Source organism: Macrobrachium rosenbergii, chromosome 55, assembly GCF_040412425.1.
Source record: "Macrobrachium rosenbergii isolate ZJJX-2024 chromosome 55, ASM4041242v1, whole genome shotgun sequence".
Classification (NCBI taxonomy): Eukaryota; Metazoa; Arthropoda; class Malacostraca; order Decapoda; family Palaemonidae; genus Macrobrachium; species Macrobrachium rosenbergii.
Genome location: NC_089795.1, coordinates 85,960,163 through 85,986,613, shown reverse-complemented (window position 1 = coordinate 85,986,613; position 26,451 = coordinate 85,960,163). Strand labels below are relative to the sequence as shown.

General features: G+C 37.6%; 1 protein-coding gene across 24 annotated transcripts in view; it reads right to left on the bottom strand.

Moving 5' to 3' along the window:
* Positions 1–26,451, bottom strand: part of LOC136835566 (leukocyte elastase inhibitor A-like) — a 60,630-nt gene that overhangs the window by 19,863 nt on the left and 14,316 nt on the right. For 14 of the 24 annotated variants that reach the window (XR_010852192.1, XR_010852193.1, XM_067099224.1 and 11 more), the window contains 6 exons: positions 13,317–13,455; positions 12,599–12,778; positions 10,886–11,099; positions 8,157–8,371; positions 6,123–6,308; positions 2,676–2,817 (listed from right to left, as the gene is read on the bottom strand). Coding sequence is in view for 20 of the 24 variants with exons in the window: in XM_067099224.1 (XP_066955325.1) it covers positions 2,676–2,817; positions 6,123–6,308; positions 8,157–8,371; positions 10,886–11,099; positions 12,599–12,778; positions 13,317–13,455 (1,076 nt within the window). In the remaining 4 variants the exon portion in view is untranslated. Of the gene's footprint in view, positions 1–2,675; positions 2,818–6,122; positions 6,309–8,156; positions 8,372–10,885; positions 11,100–12,598; positions 12,779–13,316; positions 13,456–22,071; positions 22,564–26,451 lie in introns of those variants that run through there. The other 10 variants (XR_010852195.1, XR_010852194.1, XM_067099238.1 and 7 more) reach the window with 2 other exon arrangements.

Sequence of the window (26,451 nt, the reverse complement as noted above, 5' to 3'; positions counted from 1 at the left end):
AAAAAACAGCAGCAAAATACAAAAGCTCAAGCAAAAAGTAGCAGCTATTAAGCAATAGGCAAAAATTAAGGTGTGTATACTTTAGGACAACACAGCATGGTGCACTTTGCAGTTAACTAAATATCCTAATAACTTTAATATACTGTGATCCCAGTCACAGTTTATTAAAGTCAAGTCCTTAGCATCCGTCATCTCTAATACAATATACCCAGCCATATTTTTAACATTCTTGTCCTTTAATTTCCTTTTATTATTTTACCTTTAATTCTTCCATCAGTCACTTCACTCGGTTATCTCCCCATCCTGAATTGCTCCTTTTTTCCCAGTAGTCTCCCTGTCATGAACTGCAAATTTTCTTGGTCCTCTCAAATTATTCTCAATAGTTACCTCTCGTTTTGCACTCATGTACAGCCTCACTGGTGACCCAATACTTCTAATTCACTTCACTTTTCCTGAGCCTATAATCTGTGCACTTCAATTTTTAATGTCATTAGTACTTTGATGTCCACTCTCTTGTCAATAAAGCTCATACTGTACTAGAAGCCAAGAACCGTTTTCCTTAAATTCTGCACCTATAAATTTAAAAAACTGGTTATAAATTTCTACATCAGCCACACTCTCCCACTGCACCTACATTGTCGACATGTGGTACCAGCAATAGAGCTTTACCCAAAGGAAGGGTGCAAGGACCATAAAATTGTTTTACGGAGGTAATATGAATACTGTACTGTACTGGCTACAAGAAGGATAAGGCAGGCCTTAAAAACATCATTTGGGCTCATGTAACTCCTGCTTAAGTAGGCACTACGGTTAACCTTATGACCTACTATAAGGATCAAGAGGACTGCCCAGTACCTCCTCATGAAGCCCTGCCATCAGCAGTCATCCCACATAGAGGAGAAGAGTAGTCTACCAAATACTGTGCCCTGAGAATGGATGCCACCATTCATACATAGGTATGACCATGACTCACCTCTCCAAGAGGACTGCCGTCCATGTACATGAAGGAGCGGTATACCAAAACTGAGTGAGGGAACACAGCAGTACCCCGAGTGACAGCAGATCATGAGGAACACCACAAACCTGCCACCTCTGATACTAGGAGGCCCTCCCCCTTTCTTTGGGAGAAACCCACACTTGACATTACTCAGGAGACCCTCCTCCTTCTAACCAATGTCAGGAAAACAATGAGGCACACCCCTGAGATATTGCAACAGCTGCCCTACTCCTCCAGCAGCGAGCCCAGTGTGCATAACTCCCTGGTGACAGCAAATCAGTACCTTTGTCTCTTGGCCAGACTCAGCCAATATGAGAGCTCCCTGTCCATGACCATCCAAAAAAAAAATCATCCCCTTTTTGATAACCCATTTTTGGAAATAATATAGTAATACAATAATAATAATAACACTGAATCTTCCTTACAGGATGACTTGGCTAACCTTATTTTTCAAAGAATTTTATAAGATAATGAATTCTTGTCTAAACTGAGACTTTCATCTTATGAATATGGCCCACATGTACAACTAGTTTCCTCTCCATGTTTTACTTCATCTGACATTCACAAGATTTATATGCTTTACTAGGGACTTGTCCACTACATTTATCTCACTGGCAAAGGTCTGTGGCTCGCCTACAATAGGAGCAAAGCAATTGCGTCCATCACTGGACTGACGACTACTAGTCATGGTAGCCAAGTATGTTTGAAGACACTTCCCATTTTACATCTGGGTTACAATTTATGTGGCAAAATGAATCTCCGATTCTTTGTCATGCATATCTACTAATCTCAGTCTTGTGTGATAAATCAAAAAATGTTGGAAAACACAACTGTTTTCTTTTAGATCTTGTACTCAATTAGAAAATAATATATAATATAGTGTCTTAGTACTTATTGGAAAACATTTCAGTGATACCTGCATTAACTTGCTACATTAATTTGATGGTCACTGATTTATTTTCAGCTGTTTCTGTCACAAAGAAAATGGAGGAGATTTTGAAGAAGTGTGATTACAAAAGGCTACAATCCAAGCCTTGGTTGCTTTGGGAAGATTGTATGACTACTAAGGAAGTTACTGAAACATGTCCCTTTTGAGGGAACTCTAACCTGACAATGTTAGGTATGACGATGCCATGAAATTTAACTCTGAATTACATTATTTACAGTATTTCCTCTTCTTGTCTAAATAACCATATACTAGCAATAGGGGAAAATGCATCCAACAACAGAGGGTACATATTCCTACCTTCAGGAAGATCGCAGCAGATGGTGCTACTCGACAAGGAAGTTATACAAGTTATATGTTAACTGCCTAGTAATAAAATATAATAATAACAATCTAGTAATGGTATGTATCTCTGCAGTCCTCCGGTACCAGATATCATTGTAATGAAATATTTCTACAAATCAGAAGATATATTACACAACACCACAACTTTTGTTTCTCGATAGTTGATAGGATACAAGACAACTTATTCCTGGATGTATGAACTTATAAAAAAAAGAAAAAACCAGTCCCTCCAAACTTCATTTCTTTTATCCATTCAGCCTTAGAAGTCTACTGTCCCATATCCACTCAAGGAACCTACCTTTGCTGTGCTGAATTCCCTTCACCCAGAGATCTGGTTTCCCAAAGAAACACAAACAACACAAGAATAAAAGAGGATATAAAACTCACCAGTGGCAGCAGCTGCTTCAGAGCCTTCTTCATTCACTTCCAGAAAAGCTTTATGCAAAACTTTTGATACATAGAGATCTTTATCTCCACTGATGCCAGATAGATCAGCATCTCTGTCAGAAAACAGATCAACAATTCCCATCTGGAAAACAAATATAAAGAAATATAGGCACAATTACTTATTTTCACAAATCTCATAATGAGCTAAAGTTACAATTAATAACAAGAGAACTTTATCACTTATAAAACTGTCACCTAGTGTGCCCTGATGGCACAAAAGGTTCTTTGCTGTGTCCTTTCAAAATCAGTTGCATTGTTTTCTGCCTTTTATTTTTATTTCATGCACTTTGATCTCTTCTGACCTAGTTGTCTGACTAAGACTGATACACCTTTAGTAGAAGATTTACAGTATAAACTATTGCATAAAAGTTAAAAGGGTTGTTATCAGATGAAGGAGAGAGATGTTACAAGTAATTTTCATTTAAAACTACAATAATTTTCTTGAAATCTGAGTGCTAGTAGTACTTGTTAAGAAAGAACTAATTTTACTATGAGAGATTTGCATTTTGCTGATGCTTACTCTCTATTGACAAAATTATGGCATATTCTAACAAAAGCTACTTACGAAATTAAAACAAGAATATGGAAATTTTGACTTTACTACTACAGTATTTCAATATAAACAGTTATGCACCCAGCTTAAATATGTTGATACTTTATCTATCTTGGCTCTAGTCTCTCCTAAACCTTATTCCAGATGAAATAACATTGATTAGAACTGCTTACGCAACAAGAGATCTGGGCCCATTTTTTTCAAGAGAACCTGGGTCAATAGAAAGCCGACAATAAAACAATGGTCAGAGATGACAATGACTGAGTGCCATTCTGCTTGCTCTGTGGAGAGGAGAGTTGGCCCTCCTAAGCACACTAGTTCCTGAGACTTAATAGCTTTCATTCCCCAAGCTACAAGAAGCTCCTTGGCATCATGGAGAAACAAATGTGGAGGTCCTGAACTGGGCAAACTCTTACTCCACTTATACCAACATCAGTATGAAAAAACTTTTGGATACCAAAGAAAATATATGGAGCTGTATAAAGAGGGAAGACCAATGTTACAAAACCTCTTTGTGCTACTCTACCACTGTGAAAAGTGATTTATGAAAAATAAATAACTGGAAAGAATTCTTTAAGACTGAAGTCTCTGAAGAAAAATGGTCAGAGAGGACTGTGGTGTTAATGAAGACAGGTGCAAGACATGTCTGTTGGAAAGCTTATGTTGCATATGTGTCAGGGTGTGCACAGCGGGAGTCTTCAGTTTCAAACAGTACTGTACAAGTTTGTGAGACTAGGCTTTTGTTACACAGAAGGCAACACAGGAATAGTGAGGTTGTGGTATCAGCAATGATTTTGGTATAACTCTATCTTAATAACAGTTTACTCCTTTTAAGGTGTGTGTTACTTCATACATGCTACTTTGTTGATTTTGATGTAAATTTTGTGGTCCTGGATCTTCCCACTGCACAAAAGGGCCAGTACTGGCCCCCTCAAGAATGACTGCTGTACACTGTGATTGTACTATATTCTTTTTAATTTCCATTCTCTGTTATGTACTGTATTGTGTACAGTTCTTTACAGCATATTTGAGTTACATGATTTCCATAATTTCTATATGGATGGTAGATCCATATAGAAATCAGCTGTCCATTTTGGTTAATTTGACTGAATACCTGCCGAGTTCCACATGTTATCACACCCAAGTATGACATTAGCATTAAAAAGCAGAGAAAAAGATCAATTATATGAAATTTTTGTTTTTACAGTAAACGCCCCGTATTTGCGGGGAATGAGTACCGCAGCCCACCACAAATAGCTAAAATCCACAAATATTTAAAACCCCTCTAAAAACACTTAGAACTGCCTATTTTGATAGTTTAAACACAAGGAAAAAACCTCTAAAAATGCTTATACCTGAGTATTTTAATAGTTTTATCACAGAAAGTACATTTAGTCATGAAAATGATATGAAAATACAATAACTAGTGAATATTTCTCAGCGAAATCCACGAATACGTGAGTCTGTGAATCGTGAGAACGCGAATACGGGGGTTTCCTGTATTCAGGGGCGTCATTTCAGATTTTTGATGGGGGGGGAGGCGGTTTGGTGAGCGAAGCAAGCCAAAATTTCCTGGGGGTTTTTTAATTTTGAGCTATACTGTATTATGTGCTTTTTGAAGCACATAAATAGATAGACAGATAGACAGATATAACTTAATGTAATGACACATTTGAATTTCGGTAGGAATAATGGAAAACCAGCTGCTGTTACTTCTTGGGGCTTGGTGGGGTGAGGGGGCAAGTTGTGGCTTGGGGGGGGGGCAACTTGAGTCTTGGGGGGGGGGCAGTTGCCCGCCCCAGTCCCCTCTAAATGACGCCCCTGACCGTATTCTTTTCTTGTTATACACATTTTTAAAGGTAAAAATTTGTATATAAAACCAAAAAGCAAAAATTTCACTTAGTGGATCTTTTCTTCTACTGTTACTGATTCATGTGCAAATGGTAATGGACTTATCTTCTACATTAGTGCCAATGATAGTACCTCCCTCCACGATACTTCATATATAACTCCTTACGATTTTAATCAACAGTTCAATGAGATTACAGTGTTACATTTCTAAATTCTTACACAGAGCTTGTCCACAGACCACCTGTTCTTTCAAAATGAGTGAGATCTGGAGTTGATGGCAAGTTTAAAAGGCAAGAAGCAATGCAGCCAAAGTCAAAAGATGTGTTGCAGTTAATCTCTGCATCATGCTTTCATTTACCAAGCTACTGAAGATTATATTTGAAACATTGCTCTACTGAACTTTACAATAATTAACAGTTTGTAATGAATTCTGCCTTTTGCCAATAAAACATTACTGTTCAGCTACCACAAATAACCGATATGTGCAACCGTTCTTAATTTATAGAATCAATTCTATGAAGGCCCACTGACAGTTCCTTTGAAGCACACAGTTCCTTTGAAGCACAGTACTCTATATTCCTCAATAATTAGTACATCACAGGGCAAAGATCTATAAAAAATATCTGCTTTTTCCTATTTTTTTTTATTATACTGATCACCTCGGAAACTTAAATTCAAATCTCTCATTTACAGTTTGGATGACATCCCCTTCAACAACCTGTTCAAGAACTATGAAATGAAGCAAAAGGCACAGAGTATTCTTTGTGCAATGACTTCCAGCACTCCTATACTAGTAGCTACGTTCAAGTAACGTGAAACACATGCTAGAGTCTTAGCACGCGTGTCATTCTACTCAAAGGAAGCTTGTTCTATTGTTAATTTTTAGTATGAATAAACAATAACAACCATTACAGTTCATAATTAGGATCTACAAACATTACAAGTTCTACATACAATTTAGAGGTATTTCAAGTCATACTTACCCCAGACAAATGATCTCCAAGGTCCAACGATTCCTCAAGCTTAAATTTTGGTAATGTAACCTCTACTTCTATGTTATACATTCGTTTATCAAGTTCATTCAGGTCAGCAGTGGCTAATTTCTCTTCAAGTGCCGCAAGGCCATCTCGTTCATTGGGCAACACAATAACCATACTCAGCCTTGATCCCTAAAATACATTGAAAAAAAAATTATTTACTATACAGTGCATTTTCAAAGCACATATTTTGATGATATGAAGACATAAGTAGAGAAATATATCTTCCAAAAGCTTCATAAAGCTTCCTTTTTTGAGAACTCAACCAAACATTTGGAGTACAGTACAAAAGTTAAGTATACCAGCTATTGATAATACATGTCCTATACATATGGAAGTGGAAAACCATGAACAATTTACATGGAAAGTCTTAACATGAAAAACACATACTTAATAAGATTTCAGTGCTACTTTCCTTCACTAGGTATAAAACAAAACTAAGACGAATGTGCTATACTAATTTTTGTGTAAGAGCCAAAACCACACCAAATTTAAGGCACGACAATGAATGCACCAACAATTATGTCAAAAATTTACATCCATACAAGCTCCCTTGTACAACAATATTTTCTATTAGGGATAAGAATTTGTATAATTTTTCGTTTCATAAATGCAAACTTTTAATATGCCTGGGAAGTGGGTAGAAAAAGTTTGCTTGCTCTACCAAGATACGAAGTGGAGTGGCTGCTGAAATGAACTGAAGCTGGGCTCCAGTAAAACTGAGATCTTGTCAACTAGTCCATCTCATTCCATGCTCAACTTCATGGCCCACTGTGCATGAGTAGCACTGTACCGAATAATTCTGAATATCTGATGATGATGGGCATTGGATTTTATTTCAGGCTTTATTTTCCATAATACCTGGAATATGTATCTTTTGGAGCCGTCAGAGAACATGTTGTTTGAGGGATTTTTTTTTATGTCAGGCAATGGTTGTACAGATGTTGAATGCTTCTGATTTTTTAAAGTTAACATACCTCTATATTGTATTGTAAAATATATTAAAAAATCTTAAAACACGATGTTTTGAACATAAGATCAATCTCCTTTTTCACAAAAATATTACTTTCTACACATTTAACTATCATACAGCAAGTGGTATGCTCAAGTTAATGTTGATTGTCTGCCCTTGTGAAACAAATATCATCTTAAATTCTGTATACTTCTCCATAGGAGATTGACTGACATGGGAGTGTCAAACAGCCTCTAATGTGAAACATTCTCCCTTCCCTCTGGAGTGAAGTGGTAACTTCTCTCTGAAGAATGATGTGTTAAGTAGAATGTTTTAACTGAGTGTTTGAGCCTGAGGTGCTCAGAAAGGGGGTTTTAAGCTGCCTCCCAAAAGTTATGTCCCATCACTTCCTACAAAAAATCAGGTTTGGAAGTATGAAAACATTCCTTGGGCATCCCTAAGAATTACACTGAGCTCTGTTAAGTTTCCTTAAAGTACCTCACTAGGTTTCCCAGTCTGGTTTCTTGGTAGATGGCAAGCTTGACATTTTGAATCTATGATATATATTTTATTAAAGAATTTATTAGGACCAGGTGTGTAGATCCAAATACTTGACACTTGGAGTGGTAATTTATGTAATACTGTATGCTAAAAATGTCATTTTTCAGGTTTCAAACCCAATTTAAACAAGGTAAACATTTACTTACAATATATAAAATCTGTATTCATCAATTAATTTTTCAGGCTACAGTTGGTGTAGATACCCAATTTGACAGAAAGGGCACTAAACACCTCAGTAAAAGACAAATCTCCTGATCAACAGTAAAGACTATGGCATGTATAATCATAAAGCAGTTTAATGGTAAAATAAGTCAAAGGTAAGAGAAATTATTACAAAGCCTAACTAATGCTATGGTAAAACTTTACACAGTAATCAATTAATCCCAAGCACAATCTGTCAATTATAGAACCACCCCAATGTCATAGGAAAATTATAACTAGAAATTTCGTAAAGATAAATACACTACCTGATAATTCATCCTCAACAGAGATGCCCCTAGTTCATCATTGACAGAATAGCCAAATTTCTTCTTGATATGCATCATGGGCACCTTCACACTTGACGATGCTGAAGTCCAGAAATCCCCATCGTGGGTGTTGTTCTTACTAAACTGATGTTCCCAAAGACCTTTGAAGTACACTGCATTCACAAGAACCATTCTTGTTAAGGAGTCAAGGATTCCTGAAGCACCAAGAATACAAAAGTCATCATTATAATTGGTAAACCTCAATGATGACAGGTTCTTGTTTTAAAGCATGTGAAAAGATTTAATTAAATACAGTACAGGTTTTGAAAACTGCATCCATTAATACAAATTTTCCCTACTGCGTTGTACATGTGTACTGAGAGGGCAATAAAAGTTTTTTTTGTACATTACATTCAGTCACTTTGGACAGCAGAAGAGCTTTTATCAGAGTCTAATGATCTACTCTATTTTTATTTTCTTTGGGAGATACTTGTAATGACTGCACATGAAGAGTAATACTTAGGTGTGCCGTATGCAGCATACTCTACATAATACAAAGAGTTCTTTAAAAGTCTTTTTGGATGACAGCTTTCCCCTTTTACGTTTCACCTATTCCTTTTTGGTCTCTTCCAGAATAGCTGTCCTACATTTTTTTGTTTTGGCCTAATACCAAGCTGCAAATTCCACTGTAGGACAAACTGTTACAGCTAGACTGAGGACGAAATCCCTCTAGGACAAAATCCATATACAGTATAAAACATTCTTTTAAAACAACAACGATAAACTCCATACAGTAACTGCAAACTTGTATTGAATACAGTGCCCCTGAGAAAATCCAAACTTCTTCATTTCTATGACCCTGTAAAACAGTGAAAATTTTAGATGCAGAATCTCCGTCTCTTTCTTGGCAGTTGAGCAGAGAGGCCAGCAATACTTTGGGTTAATTGAACATTTTAAAGTTTGGTTTGTTTGTTTGAAGGGGCATGGAATTTGTTCTTGCATGCATATTTCATCATCCTTACCAACATGTTCCTCCATATCAGATTAGACAAACTTCTACTGGTAGGAGATCTTGTAACTGTTCTGAGGCTCAAAGGCTGCTCTCATTCTCATTTTGAGAAAGACATGACTCTTCCTTGACAGTTTCTCTGAAATCTAAACTAAAGCATTTTTCAATGAAATTTTGCCAAAAGTGGCAAATGGCAACCTTTCACTTCTAAAACCAGCAAGCTCACTAGTAAATAATTCAGCAAATTCAGCTATTGCATTTTCGTAAGTACAATTTTCAGAATTTTATAATAATTTGCACCAATATGGCACAAGTTCTCATAATCCTTTCAGAAAACAATGATAGATGATGATCAGTAGAAAACATATATTTTACCAATGAACTGATAGGATGAACTGGCATAAAAATCTAAACTTCAAACTTTCAATACATCCACAATATTTCAATTATCCTTCAACCGCTCAATTTTCCAACGGAATATTTTGACTAGAAGGAGTTTTGACATCTCCTGATACGTTTAACAAAATCTTGGGTGTATAATGGAAGGCAATTAGTTAATCTTCTTCCATCTGTAGCATGAAACATCTTGGTGATGATGATGATGAGGGAAGGTAATTTTCTAGATACTTCTTCTGATACTAATGCTCTGGCATTTGCTATCATTTTCAACTTGATTTCCTCTTTTTCTTTAGTGTTTTGTGATTTCTTGAAACACTTTTCTAACCTCACGCTGTTGTGTCTGATGCATTAGTGTGACTTTTTTGCAATTCTTTATTTTTACTCTGTAGATCTTTTGTCCATGTTTGACATGAAACTTCAGACCTTTGGTGTCCACATTTTATGATACTGAAACGTTTGCAAAATATTTATGCTTCACATGAAAATGCCCTTCATGCAACAATTTACCTTGCCCTCTATTACTTTTACCAAACTCAATCCTCTATGGATTAAAGTATACTGTATAACCGTAGCTAACTGTGTGAAATGCCACACAAAAAAAGTTCTTCCTTCTCGGTATACCACAATGCTTAATTGAAGTTACTGGAGAACTGTCAAAGGAAGCAGTACCAAAAAACAAATCGTGTGTGCTGAGGAAAAAGTGAAACATGTGGCTTATACTGTAGATACTGTCCTAGGGAAATCTGCCCTACAGTTCTTTTGTCCTTTGGGGATTCTGACCTGGTATCTTGTGTCCTGGTTAAACTACTTGGGAATAAAGACAATTCACTTTATTTCTAGAACATTCTTATTAGTCTTTTCTTAGTCCATCATGTATGTACATAAATGCAAGGCAAACTTCAATTAAGTCTGACCAACATAAAATTAAACAGCAGTACAATTTTTGTAATTACAATAACTCCTCCATCTGAAAGACTAATTTTAAGATGGCATGATGAAAAACAAGATGGACTTGACAGAAAAGACTCGTCAATGCTCTTTGATTTGCCCACTGCTTCATGTTAAGTCTCAGTGAAGTTTGCTAACATAATTGAAAATAAGATTCTCTGTCATAAATTTTACAGAAAGAGAAGCTGAGAACAACATTCCAAGATTGTTCTTACTTCTGATTGCATGAAAATATTCCAAAAGTAATTGGCCCACCTATGCTCAAGGTGCTTGAACTCCAGCTTATTACTAAACAGTAATAGTCAGATTACAGTTAATGTTATCCCTGCTTCCTTATCTCTTAAGATCCATAACAAGAAACTATATACTGCACCTGGGGGGATCAGATCCTTGATGCGAGACTTAGTGGCATTTTCTACAGCACTGTTGATCTTCGTTCGAACCTCTGCCTCTTGATTGAAATTTACAGTCTCTGCAGAACTCATATACTTCTGGGTCAACAATTCCATGTATTCATCCAGAACTTTCAACTGATCAGACACGTATACCATATTGGCAGTTTGAAGTTCGTACTCAGAGACTTCCGTCTGTTTCAAGAAAAAAAGTCTACTATAATTAAGACCGTACAGGGTATTACAAAAACAGAGGGCCATAATTTATAAACAACATATAACTTGTCCAAATTATCAGTGATGATATGCTTTAACTACCTATCAAAAGAAAATTATTAAAGTAACATCTTATTAAGAGTCGCTGTAAAATGAATGGCTAACCTAAGGATGATGGTAAGGAAATGACAAACTTCAAATGGAACACCAACAGCAGGGGGTAGAGAGAGAGAGAGAGAAATTACCCGTCATGACAGAATAGTATGTTTTGGCTGCAATCAATAGTTATTCAATATATTTCATAAATGAAACAAAGGCATAGGAAGGAGAATGCACAACTTTACTGGGCCCCCTTTCCTACTAGTATGCCTCGTAATTCAATTGCAACTAACCCTGTCCAGCAGAAATCAATAATAACTATTTATATAATTTCATATTACCTAAATTTCTATGTCCAACAAAAGTAAGGAAATATTTACATACTTCAGTGGCACTATGATTCTATAAATTTAAATTACGTAAATTCTTGCAACCAGTTAAAGAGAAGAGACTAACAAACATTTATATCTAAAGCAATAAGCAACATACATGAAGCCCTTTTCATGATACTGGAACAAATACCAGTATAAAAGATACTGTATAAAAACGAGATCTACAAATAAAACTATGCTCTATGAAGGCTTCCTTGTATAAAACCACTGTTTGCAACAACTGTCCAACCATATTATATTATTAAAGTCAGTTTTCAATACTGAATACTGTACTATTCTTGACTTAATATCACTAAGAAATTAACTTAACAAATGCTGGAGAGAACTTGCTTAAAACAAATGACCATTATATTTTACCAAGTTTGGCACACTGTAAACAGTATCAAAGGTTATTTGCAATGGTCACCGCTGCACTGCTCTCTGCCTTTTAAATTTCCATTCTCTCCTTCTGGCTTCTTCCCACCTGCCTGTCAAACTACTTCTACTTAACCTTGCTTCAACTTTTACCTGATGTTAGAAACCCTCAAAGTGAATCTTACAAAGGTCTAAAAATGTGACTCACTATTGTCAAACTAAAATCAAAATAATAATTTACAAATGAACTTGAAGCTGGGGAGAGCTGTAGGGGACAAAATTCAGGACATAGTATAATGGCTGTAAGTGAATCTAATTTCCTCAAGTGAATGTGCGCAGTGTTGAAACCCTTTCTTTTGCATTCAACTTCCTTAACCACTTTGAAATACTGCTGATCACGACTGGCTCACTTCCACCTCTTTCTTATAATCAAAATGACAAACACAATTAGAGACCTTGCACCAAGAATGGACAATTTAAATATGACCACAAACTGGTCACTACCTTAGGGCAACCCTGTGGGGAGGCAATGAAGGATATCTTTTCAAGGGTGTCAATGCATATAACAAAACTGATTTCATAAGACCTCATGTACAACAATTAACATGGCAGGACAAACAAAATGACACAAACCTTGATGTCTGCGATTATGTCACTGAAGGCATCGTGGATCGTGTCATTATCTTCCAGATGAAGCACCTTGTGCATTTCGGCTTTGGTGTTGCCTCGGGCGCCTCCCAGCGTCATTCCAAGTGCCGACATAATACTGAACGGGGAAAAGAAGAGGTTGCCACTGCTTTCCTTGGCAAGTTTCTGTTTGGGATGAAACATGTCACTGATTTTACAGAGCAATAAACCAAAATCTGAATACACAACAGGTTAGCTACCAGTAACATCACTATGGTCTAAACCCAAATTATCAAATAGTACTAGAGTTCTATTCCTTAAACAAATGGGATATTACTAACTGTTCTATTTACACTAAAGAATATCAGAATATCACACATGTCAAAAGAAGTCTCTCTTCAATAATATGATAACTCATACAGTACCTTATGCATTACCAGTTGCTTTTTTCATGACAGTCTTTTCCGATCTTTTAGCATTTAGAATTACTCATTTCTGATCAAACCTGTTAGCGCACAATCTGCATACATAATACTCTGAGATCTGATGGTATTTAACAGGCAAATATCCTTTAAATTTTGTTGGCTTTAGCTACTAAAATGATTCACTAATTGGGATCATTTAATGTAACATTTTTACAGTTCCAAACAGAATTTTTATTATTGCCAGCAAGCACTTTATAAATAAAATCCACTACCAAACTTGAACACATTCTGTTACTTACAACATACATATCCCTTGTAAAATTGTTCTGGCTGACAGCAAGACTTGATACAGCCTCCTGATGCTTAAACTCAGGGAATGTGGTATTGCCAGAACCTGGACGTACGTTAGCCATGATTACTAAGAGGATGTGACAGAGCCTGGAACAAAAGAGAAGTATTATTTTACGGTCATGAACAAATGTACTTAAAAAAAATATTATGGTTATGTCCTGAATCATCAATGGCATAATAGTGAGGATCAAAATTATTCATCAACTTATTACTGTATTACTCTACCACAAAACATCAGGGAAAATTCATCCAAGGAAGAATATGTCTCCCTTATGAAGAAAAGGTATATCTTAGTTTAACCAGACCACTGAGCTGATTAACAGCTCTCCTAGGGCTGGTCCGAAGGATTAGATTTATTTTACGTGGCTAAGAACCAATTGGTTACCTAGCAATGGGACCTACAGGTTATTGTGGAATCCAAACCACATTATAGCGAGAAATTACTTTCTATCACCAGAAATAAATTCCTCTTATTCTTCATTGGCCGGTCGGAGATTCGAACTCGCGGCCAACAAAGTGGTAGCTGAGAACGGAACCCACTCGCCCAACGAAGAACACTCCCTTATGAAGAGAATTTAAGATATGTTTTACGGATGTTACACAGTTCACAAGCATAGAATATATACAATTTAGGCTGAAGGGCAAGTGCTGGGACCTATTAAGTCATTCAGTGCTGAAAGGAAAATTGAGAGTAAAAAGGTCTGAAAGGTGTAACAGGAGGGAAACCTTGCAGCTGCACCATGAAACAACTGTTAGGAGAGGGTGGAACGTAAGATGGAAGAAAGAATATAAATGGAGGTACAGTAAAACGAATGAAAGGGGTTACAGCTAGGGCCCTTAGGGACGCTGCAAAGAACCTTAAGTAATACCTAGAGTGCACTGCATGAGGTGCACTGACGGCACTATGTAGGGGTGGTATGGTGAATAAGTGTATAGGATACCTTGGTAAATACTGTAGTATAGTTTTCACAGGTAGGATATGTTTATGGATTCTTTAACAATCATCAAAAACACTTCGAGACAGACGAAAGCCTGTCGGTTTTCAGAGATGCTGTGAAAGGGGATGGGGTTGCACCCTTGTATAATGAGGTTACAGTGTTCATTGGTAATAGTGGAGAGATGTTTTGTTTTAAATTAGTGAAAGAGTCTGACGTATTATAGAAAAGGAGAGAGAGAGAGAGAGAGAGAGAGAGAGAGAGAGAGAGAGAGAGAGAGAGAGAGAGAAATTATTCAATTACACTACAACTCTCATAAAAAAAGAGGACATTTTGGTGCGCTTTTACTTGGTATCTACGCGTCAGCGTCACCTACTCCGAGGTGCAAGTACTAAACACGGCGGAATTTCCTTTGAGTCCCCTCGGGGATCAAAGTATTATATACACCCATTTCTACATTGTGTGGTCGACAAATTTTATATTAATAAAAGACGTTTAGTACTAAACATGGCGTCCCTGGGAGCTTCGGCCATTTTGAGTACTAGCAGCTCGGCTCGGGCCTCGGGGTAGGTGACGCGTAGATACAAGCCACGGGCCACCGACAATTTTATAACTGGCGTTTACATGAACGATAAAAACAGAATTCAGCAATTACACTGTTTTCCAGCCTTCACGAATACTGTTTTGACTGAAAAGCTTGTACCGACTTTAGGACTATGCTTAAATATTTATTGGCCATGAACGGAGTCTCATGGACAACAACGCCTACAAAAGACAATCCAACTATGACTAAAAATAAAAGAGAGAGAGATTGATTGTGATAAGTATCTCTGATCACATTATTCTCCACTATTCAAACATTTAACAATAGCTTCATCGTATCCTTCAAATCAAAATCTTTACTACTATAATTGTGATAATATATCGGTTCCACAAAATTCATCACATTCAAAACTTCGTAACATCCTCATTCAATCCAATAAACGGTATTAAAACCTAAAAGATACAGTTAAGCAAAGCAAGATATCGCTTTTTTTTTTAAAGTCACTAGAACCCTTGCTTTGGTCTAGGCCTATAAAGCAGCCACTTGCCGCCTAAATTTGCATCCAGCAACCAGAATTGATGGCCATTTGAATCCTTCACATCCATGCTGGTATGTAACGACCAAATAATACGGGCAACTAGGCACTACTTTGGTGTCATTGTGCAAAAAGACGTCAGTAGAAGACCAAGTGCTTCAGCTGATTTTTTTTAAGACGGCGCATCTGGCAAGAGGTTTTGCGCATGCGTTCTATTAACAAACGTCGAAATGGGGTGGGGGAGGGTTGTAACCTACGTTCACTTCAGTGAAGCTGGTTACTTGAAATGTCTCTCCATATCAGATTGCGATGCTTGGGTTTTTTGGGCCTCAAATCCAACGCTTGGGTTTTTTTTTTAGCCCCATATCCAGCTCTACGCCTGATAAAGGAGAACTGAAGAAATTACGTCCAAATCTACGCTTGATAAAGGAGAATTGAAGAAATTACGTCCAAATCTACGCTTGATAAAGGAGAACTGAAGAAATTACGTCCAAAACCTCGCTTGATGAAGAAGAATAGAAGAAAATACGAACGACTCATCACAGTCATGTCGACCATCAGTAATGAGGAGACGAGTGTCCACAAAACTTCGACATTTAAGCTTTATCTCAAGACACATCCTTGCATTACCACAGCCCTAACTGACAGGAAATAACACCTAACAAAGGCTCCTTCGATAACGATAATCGTACACACACACACACGGAAAGTGCATTAAGAGAGAAAAGATAACGAAAAATGGATCCCAAGCCTAAATGAAACTTGACCACTGAAATGAAATCAAATTTCTTGTATACATGAAATTTTCTATATACATATGCGTATATATATATATATATATATATATATATATATATATATATATATATATATATATATATATATATATATATATATTTATCTGTCTTTTTTTTCATACCCTTTTGTCGGCCTAAGCATGGAATTCAATCTCTCATATTTAGCTGTTTGTGACTGACAGCAACCAAGATACATATATGAAAAAAACTGTTCCACGTCACAGAAGCAGCCGATTATGTACTACCACACAGATTCAGCCTTCATGTTTATCTTGTCAATCACAATACTTTTCTTAAAATGTGTGTGTGAGAGAGAGAGAGAGAGAGAGAGAGAGAGAGAGAGAGAGAGAGAGAGAGAGAGAGAGAGAGAGAGAGAGAGAGTTTTATTACCAACAATCCATCACACTTGAGAGTCCTAAGGACCAAAATGAATTTGTGCCTCAAGATAACAAAAATACCTCCCGTAAATTATTCCCTAACACAAAACTAGTTATAACAAAGGCCCTCCATAAAGAGATACGCATTATCTTATCTGGGTTACCTCTGAATGGAGAAATTGCTGGCATGCATGTTAACTGTCCCATTGAGAACGAAGATAAGAATTGACATCTGAGGTGCGGCAAGGTAATCTAAACCAATCAATGAGCTACTCGTGTTGTTTTATATATTTTATTGAGGGTGATGATAATTCACCTCGCGTGGATTTGATATGTAATAATAATAATAATAATAATAATAATAATAATAATAATAATAATAATAAGAATAAGAAGAAGAAGAAAAATGACTCTCTAAGGCTACTACTACTACTACTACTACTACTACTACTACTACTACTACTACTACTAATAATAATAATAATAATAATAATAAATAATAATAATAATAATATGAAGAAGAAGAACTCTAAAGGCTAAATTAATAATAATAATAATAATAATAATAATAATAATAATAATAATAATAATAATAATAATAAGAAGAAGAAGAAGAAAGAAGAAGAAGAAGAAGAAGAAGAAGAGAAGGCTAAAATAATAATAATAATAATAATTAAAATAACAACAATAACAATAACAATAATAATAATAATAATAATAATAATAATAATAATAATAATAAGAAGAAGAAGAAGAAGAAGAAGAAGAAGAAGAAGAAGAAGAAGAAGAAGAAGAATGCACTAGGTTGGCCCACGGGATCTGTCTTAAGTGGAAAGGGAGAGCCGGAACGAGATTACATGTTAGAGAAGCTAGACAGCTAAGTGCAAATATTTCAGCGAACGGCATAGCAGCACGGAAGGAGACTAAAGAAAAAAGGAAATATTCTGCCTACAGTTTGCCGCTAAAACACATACACAGAGAGAGAGAGAGAGAGAGAGAGACGTGAGAATGACACACGGATCTATGTAACCTAGGTGGACTAGGGTCAACATCAATCGGGTCAACACCGTTCGGGTCAACACCAATCGGGTCAAAACCATTTGGATCAACACCAATCGGGTCAACACCATTTGGATCAACATCAATCGGGTCAAAACCATTTGGATCAACACCAATCGGGTCAACACCATTTGGATCAACATCAATCGGGTCAAAACCATTTGGATCAACACCAATCTGGCAACACCACTTGGGTCAATACCAATCAGGTCAACACTGTTTGGGTCAACACCATTCGAGTCAACACCCTTTAGATCAACACCAATTGCGTCAACGGCCCTCAGGTCAACACCAATCGAGTCAAAACCATTTGGATCAACAGCATTTGGGTCAACACCGATCAGGTCAACACTGCTGAGGTCAACAACAATCGGGTCAACACTGTTTGGATCAACACCAATCAGGTCAAAACCATTTGCATCAACACCATCCAAAAGCTGTGAAAACTGAAAACATCATTTGCAAACATCCCCTAAATGTTCTTCACAAGTGACTACAGCTCACTGTTAAAACTGTGAAGGATTACATGGAATAAATACGAATGAAGGGTCTGAAAAAAATTCCCATTTTCCTAAGACATTTTTAAAACTAATAATAACTCAAAATAATTTCCTTCTTATTTTTGTCTTTGAGACGGCAAGTTTGTTTGTCTCACTAAAAATCTCGACAATTTGATTTAATTCAGTGACAACGGGGAAGGATATGAGAGAGAGAGAGAGAGAGAGAGAGAGAGAGAGAGAGAGAGAGAGAGAGAGAGAGAGAGAGAATTAGCTGCTGCTAAGTCCAAGGTCTGGGCGTCACCCGTGTTTACTAATGGTACAATGGCGATGGGATTCGTGTTTTGGGGCTAAGTAATTTGTATGAACAATTATCATTACCAACAGACTACGCCATATATTATTATTTTATTATTATTATATTATCGCCCATTTCCAATTATTTTGACGAAAATTGGTAGGGAAAAATAATGTGGGTTGGTGGCTGTTTTTTTTTTTTTAATTTTAACCTTGACCTACTCTTCGAGGTCACAGGGCAATTCCAAGACCAAAATCTCGGCATTCTTTCCTGCGTCGGAAACTCTGGAGATTTTTGGTCTTCAGAATTCAGCAAGTGTCAATTTTTTTTCCTTGAATATTTGTGCAACCACGACCTATTTTTTCAGGAAAGAGGTCAGTCACCAAGAAAACTTTTTATTTTTATTTGAATATTTTTTTGTAACTTGGCAAGGAATGGTGATTACTTCTCCAATACTTGTTGACCTATTTCTCCAGGTCACGGGTCAATTCAAGATCATCTTTTTTGGTTTTCTGTAAAAGAAAACTATTGTCCGCCCTCAGATCTTAAAAATTACTGAGGCCACAGGGGCGCAAATTGAGATGTTGATCATCCACCCCCACAATCATTAAACATACCAAATTGCAACCCTCTAGCCTCAGTAATTTTTAAGATCTGAGGGCGGACAGAAAAAGTGCGGACGGACAGACAAAGCCGGTACAATAGTTTTCTTTTACAGAAAACTAAAAAAAGATGATCTTGAATTGACCCGTGATCTGGAGAAATAGGTCAACAAGTATTTGAGAAGTAATCACCATTCCTTGCCAAGTTACAAAAAATATTCAAATAAAAATAAAAAGTTTTCTTGGTGACTCGCCTCTTTCCTGAAAAAATAGGTCGTGGTTGCACAAATATTCAAGGAAAAAAAATTGACACTTGCTGAATTCTGAAGACCGAAAACTTCCAGTTTCTAACGCAAGGAAGAACGCAGAGATTTGGGTCTTGGGTCATTTCAAGATCACCTTTTTTAGTTTTCTGTAAAAGAAAACTATTGTGATGGCTTTGTCCGTCCGTCCGCACTTTTTCTGTCCGCCCTCAGATCTTAAAAATTACTGAGGCTAGAGGGCCGCAAATTGGGATGTTGATCATCCACCCCCCAAAATCATCAAACAGACCAAATTGCAGCCCTCTAGCCTCAGTAGTTTTTATTTTATTTACGGTTAAAGTTAGCCATAATCGTGCGTCTGGCAACGCTATAAAACAGGCCACCATCGGGCTGTGGCTGAAAGTTTCATTGGCCGCGGCTCATACAGCATTATAAGCCGTACAGAAAACTTGATTGCGCCGAAGAAACTTCGGCGCATTTTTCACTTGTTTTCTTTTTCAATGTCCTGTCAGGGTAAAGTTTAACTTCACGAATTTCAATTTACCCCCATTTTTTTTTTTTTTTTCTTGCCCCTTTTTGAAGGTCTCATTATACTGTAATGTTAAAGATTCAGGTTATTTTCAGACGTACGAAACTTGATAGGTAGGCCTACCGGACAGGCCGGTGATTATTTTCCTGAAGTATTCGTATACTGACCTTTTTCAAGGTCATACGTCAGTACAACTTGCAATATAAAATTTTCAGGCCAAGGCGAAGTGCTGAGACCTACGAAGTCATTCAGCGCTCAAAGGAAAATCGAGAGTAAAGATGGAAGAAAGAGAATGCGAACGGAGGTACAGTAAAAGGAATGAAAGGGGTTGCAGCTAGTACAACGGCCAAAAATCACATTCGTTTCTGATTCTCATGACACTGGATATCAAGATTGTAACTCGACCTGTTTTGCAATTTAGCATGTGGAACTTAAGGCAAATATTCTAACATTTGTTATAATTATAATTATTAATGTAACTACTAACACCTTATGTTTACGGTGGTTCCCTGAGAAACAACATACAAGACTCAGGACGCATTAACAAACCCTTGACAAACAAACAAACAAACGTCACCAACATCGAACGCATCTTTCACGCATTGGGGGTGGGAATCGGTATAAGTGTGTGTGTGTGTGTGTGTGTGTGTGTGTGTGTGTGTGTGTGTCGCAGCTTATCAAAATACCCACGTCTGCCAAGATAATCACGTATGGATTTCACCATTTTGATAAGATCACTTGGAAATAATGAGTCGACTGATAAAAGGAGGCGTGCAGAAGTATAATTCTTACCTGCTGAGAGAGAGAGAGAGAGAGAGAGAGAGAGAGAGAGAGAGAGAGAGAGAGAGAGAGAGAGAGAGAGAGAGGTAGCGAAGGTGTTTATTCGTACCTTCACTTAAGAGTGCACAATTATTGATTCACGCATGGGATGGCGGGATGGCTCTTTGTACAAAGCATACGGTTAAACATTTGCCTTTAGTATATAAATAAAAACCAAATTAACTAAATTTTTAAAGTTACATACAAAAGAGTCTATTGTACCTCTGATCGCCTATATAAAAAAGTGAAAGAGCAACGAGTCTGGTCAAGGCTTGAATGGGTGTCGAAGCAGACATACCGGAAGACGACTTTATTCTTCACATGATTAACTACTGAAAATGACTGCTAACCGATCTGTATTTGCGGTCGACATGGCGATATAGATTTGCTGTTATTGTTGTCGTTAGTTACGGGTTCGATTCCTGTTTTGTTTTCCCTTTTCTTGTTCTTGGAATTTTCTCGTTTTTTTTTTTACAACTTCCGATCAATCTTCTGAATGCAATCTGTCTGTTTATCACCGTTATATGTTATTCTAATTCCTAAATTTTCTTTCGTACTCGGAAGCTACATTCGTAGTATTTTAAACTGTATTTCTTACATTTGGAAAAGTTTAACGAATACCAAAATACAGAAGAATTGCCAACACAATAAAGTAATCTAAGTCTGCATCAGTACCTCCACATATTTACAAAAAGAAAAAAATCGAATTTTATTCATTTCAGTGGGCTTAGGATTCTAGGTTAAAACAACTGAAAAGTAAGTTCCGGATTATACTTCAGCCAAACAGCCATGATAAATAAATACCAAAGACGAATCTCCTAAGAACAGACACAAAAAAAATCTGCTACAAAACACAGACAGAAATTGAAGTTCGTTAAAATGGAGATTTTAGCTACAGATCAGCTAATACGAACGAAACTATAATGTGACTAACCAGTAGGCCTAGTTAACTACCAGAATTCACAATTTTTTTTTTTTAATGAGTTTTAGAGTTTAGAAATATGCAGAATTTACAATTTCTGCTGGTATAAGGAAACTGATGACATATGCTGAAACAAGAAATAAGAATGACAGTTTTTCCACATCAGATGACAGTTGCAACCAGATGGATAAAGATGACAGTTACTGTCACGACACAAGACGGATGAGATACGCTAGTAGGAAATGAGGAATAAATTGGCCACGAGAAATATGGAAAGTTGCGGTCACGAGGAAGAACGATGGTTTTACGATTACTTTAAAATGACAGTTATGATCACCAGAAATAATGTTAAAAGCAGTAAAATAATAGCACCTGTTTTTAAGACTAAATTTGCTATTCTATTTACAGTTCACTACAATCACAGCCAATCGATGGCATGTCAAGGAATTAAATGAAAAGTCCATGGCATTTCCTGCCAATTCTTTCCCTAATCATCCTCTACAGTAGAAATAGTAGTAGGGGTTACCTTTGAAACGGCTCTCCTTTCCAACTAATATTCTCGCGCTGATGCTTGTGGCTGGTTTACTTTTAATTTTCTAAAATCCTAAAATGACTAATTTCCTTTCCACCCTCTTTCAATACGGAGTCTCTGTTTTTCCCAATCCACACTGAAGGACACCGAAACAATTCAGTTATTCAGGAACGAAATCCGATACCGTGATAAGGACTGCTGGGCGTTTTCCCGAATTCCAAAGAATTATATATCGTTCACGCGCCTTGTCATCTCATAACGATTCCCCTAAACAAAACACTAAACCTTACGACATCAATCTCTACATATTCAATAATAAACAAATCTGTAAGACATCCCTAGAAACTATTGCAAAGACTCACCGACTTCTCTAGAACGCCAACGGTACGCTGCTAACCAGAGGTTGTCTGTGCTAGTGAGTCACTTCAACAGAACGGCCCGAGTATGGCAACCTGACAGCTATTGCCATACGGCGCCTGAAGTCTGTTATTTATTTAACATAAACACTTTTGTACCCTACTTACAACGGACTCACGATCGATCACTCAATCGCCCTAATATATTCAAGAATTAATTAAAAGTCTGGAAAAACTATTACAATATGTTATTTAATAAAGTAAGACAAGGTTTACAATGAGAGTGGAGTGCGCATGCTTCTTACGCGGAGCGACGTGTATAAACATCAACGCTACCAGATATTCCTATTCTTGTTTTACATAATCGGTGAGAGTAAAGATTCCACTACCGGTTAGTATTCATAAGGTAAAAATCGTAATAACGGCTAAAATATCATAATCCTCTCCTGATAACGAATCATTTGTCAACGCGACGAAGTGACGCCCACTTCGGTGGGGGTGCCAAACGCCCCGAGATACGGTTGTGTCAGGATGTTTCAAGAAGTTTTGAGTCGCAAGATGATCAAACTTAACTTCTGAACAATGAATAATAGACAGAATAAAAAAAAAATGTATGTTCTAACGTAGATACTGGGTGAAAAGACGGATTGGTGGTCTGAACTGGACTAAATTACATTAACAACCTGCTTATCGCTTTACAGGAAAGTTTGGCATTTATTCGGGCACATAAATCTAAAACTGTTGCGCCATGTTACCACATCTCCCTGGGCGTTCTAAAAAAAAAAATAAAAATAAAAATGATAATGGCCAGCAAAAATCAATTATTACCCGAATTATGTGCTAGCAATTAAGACTAGGCTAAATTCCTGTTACAGCTTTAACACCAATCCGAACACATACCGCGTTTGCGATCGCTGATAACTTAAAGGTTAATCTAACTCTGAAAGCAACCGCTCTCATGACATAACATTCCACTGTAGATAAGAAGGATGAAGAGGAAAATCTGTTATTCGTGGCGCATTTTATTTTAAAACGAAATCTTCGAAGAACAAAGAAATTCTCCATCGCAATAACTCACAAGCATAAACAATTCAAAAAAGAAAGGCACCTAGCATATAATCTTACATAGAGCAAGCGACAGACAAGTGCGGACGTGATGTCAACATCTAATTTTGTACACTGAAACCCGACATCCCGGAAAACGGGCGTCAGTAAACAAAAGCTAGCTCGAACCAATACCGGATGTTGCATCACGACGAAAATGTTTCTTGCGCAAAACAGGCTTACCATTATTCCAATTCAGATTAATGAAAATACTCGCAAGCATCAAATTACAGAAATAACAGCTTTCATATTGGCACTCGTCATCCAACCTGCATCACTGCACTGGCGAAACGAAGTCACCAGTATTCAGCGTTTACAGTACAGCAAATCGCCAAAAATGACGTATTTTTAACGCAATTTGTATTCTTCCTAAGCATAAGCATACAAAGTTAAGTATACCTTAGTTTTACCATACCACTGAGCTGATTAACAGCTCTCCTAGGGCTGGCCCGAAGGATTAGACTTATTTTACGTGGCTAAGAACCAATTGGTTACTCAGCAACGGGACCTACAGCTTATTGTGGAATCCGAACCACATAAGCATACAATCCGCAGCCTTTCATATATGGAGTATCCTTCTGCGCACGGGCTGGGAGTGCACAAAGATAGTACACAGGACGTGCACAAAGATAGTACCCAAGTGGAAATGGGGTCAAAGGATACCCGAATCTATACACTTCCACTCCAGTTCTTAAAGAAGGCTACTAACAGTTTTCACTAACATAAATTCTCCCGTTCTCTCTAAATGATCAAACCTAAAGGATATACAACCGTGGTAAATTCCAAAATAGTATTTAAAGATACAAGTATTGTCTCGTGTGTACCTAAAGGACTGAGTAGTCTATGAGGGATTCAGGGGTAAAAGCAGCTCAAATGCCACTGTTCCTACCCAAAACTGGGCTTTGCCAATGAATTTCAGAGTCAAGCACAGTCCCCTCAAATTCCAGGCATTAGTGAGCATGAATTTTGACAGGGAGAGTTTGCCAACTCTTTGGGGGTGGTAAGCTTGAAGTCTATGATAGGTTTTAAGTGTCTACTGCAAAGCTGAGAACTAGAAAAGGTGCCACTTTAGAATGTGCTCAAGGGATAAAGATATCTCGTATAAACCTCGCCCAGAATCTGTCACACGACAAAATACATTGCTTTTAAGTCTCCTTAAACTTAAATGCAATTGGTCATCCGGCGTTCAAGCACTACTACCCTGTCAAAGAATATTGCAACCAAGTATGCTTCCTAATAATAGATGACTTCTTTTTGACCCAAAAATTGGTAACCATACTGAGGTGGGATTTGAGGTAGGAAACGCAAAAGTCAGGCCAATCACATCTTTCCTCTGCAACTTAATCTTGAGTAATTTTTTTTTTTACTCTCACAAATGCCATGCATAGCAGCATAGTAATCCCCATTAATTATATGAATCTTTTCCTAGTAGTTTTCCATAATAACAGCCTTAGCACCCCATGGCAAAGAGGCCAATCCATTGCTGGCATACATAACTTACTGGAATTGCTTAAGGGGTACCTTTATCATGCCAAAACTGCAAGAAAAAAGGTATATCTTAGCTTAACCAGACCACTGAGCTGATTAACAGCTCTCCTAGGGCTGGCCCGAAGGATCAGATTTATTTTACATGGCTAAGAACCAACTGGTTACCTGGCAACGGGACCCACAGCTTATTGTGGAATCCGAACCACATTATGACGAGAAATGAATTTCTATCACCAAAAACAAATTCCTCTAATTCTTCACTGGCCGGCCGGAGAGTCGAACGCTGGGCCAACAGCGTGCTAGCCGAGAGCTCTACCCACCCCTCCAATGAAGAACTCAAATCTGCAAGAGAGAATGGGAAGTGGCTGAGGAAAATAATGTGATACTGACGATCTCCTTACAATGGAAAGAGGATGCAGGGATCTCTATACTTGTGGCCATTCCCCGGATGTAGCAGGAATTGGGGCATATCAAGGGGCACATAAGCCTTGAAGGTATCGTTGCTTCAAACTTACGTAATGTCAATACACACATAAAAGAAAAAAAGACGAGGCGTATTATCACCGAATGGCATCATGACCCGGCACTCCTTAGAATGGCAATCCCTTCCTGGTTGATCACACGTCAGTTTAACCAGACACCTGCTTCTGGGTCGTAAATCCAATCACACCTGTCACCAAAAACCTAAAATGCAGCAGGTAAAAATCGTAATTAAAAGCTTTTGGAATATTCGTATAAGCTGTACTACTGATGAGTCATGGCAGCTGCTAAACAAGAAGTCTGATCAAGTATCTCAAGGGAATTGCCACTTGTGATACTGAAAGATTAGATGAAATGCAGACGACAGGCAACGTAACGTCCTTACGCATCCTAGGTCCCAGTAAAGGGAAACCAGAGCCAGGAGAGAATGCTGAAGCTTGGCAGCAGAGGAAAGAGGGTCATCTAATCGTGCAATCCACGCATTACTCATTTCCAGAGTATGAGCAGAGGGCAGGAGCCTGCAGGTGTCGTGCTTGTGAGGGAGAGAGTGGACTGCAGGTGTTCTGAGACCACCGGAGGAGAGGAGGACGTGACTGGGGACGGAGATCTACTGTATCAGGATCCCAAGCAGGAGGAGGACTTGGTTTGGTGGGAGCGGGGGAAGTGGAAGCGTACTGGTGTTATGATGCTACCTGAGGGGAGGTGGATTTGATGGGAAGGGGTGAGAGGGGGAAGCGACCTGCAGGTGTTATAGAATTGAGGGACATGACCAGAGCACTAAGATAAGGCCGTGTGGTCACTCAGTGTTCATTGCGATGGAATGAGACGAAATGATACTAAAAAGATGGACATTTTTAAATGCCTAATTTCACTCGGCTTTCAATAGTTATTCATACTCCTTTCATCAGCCATTCATTACACTTGCGGTTATTAAAAATAATCATTA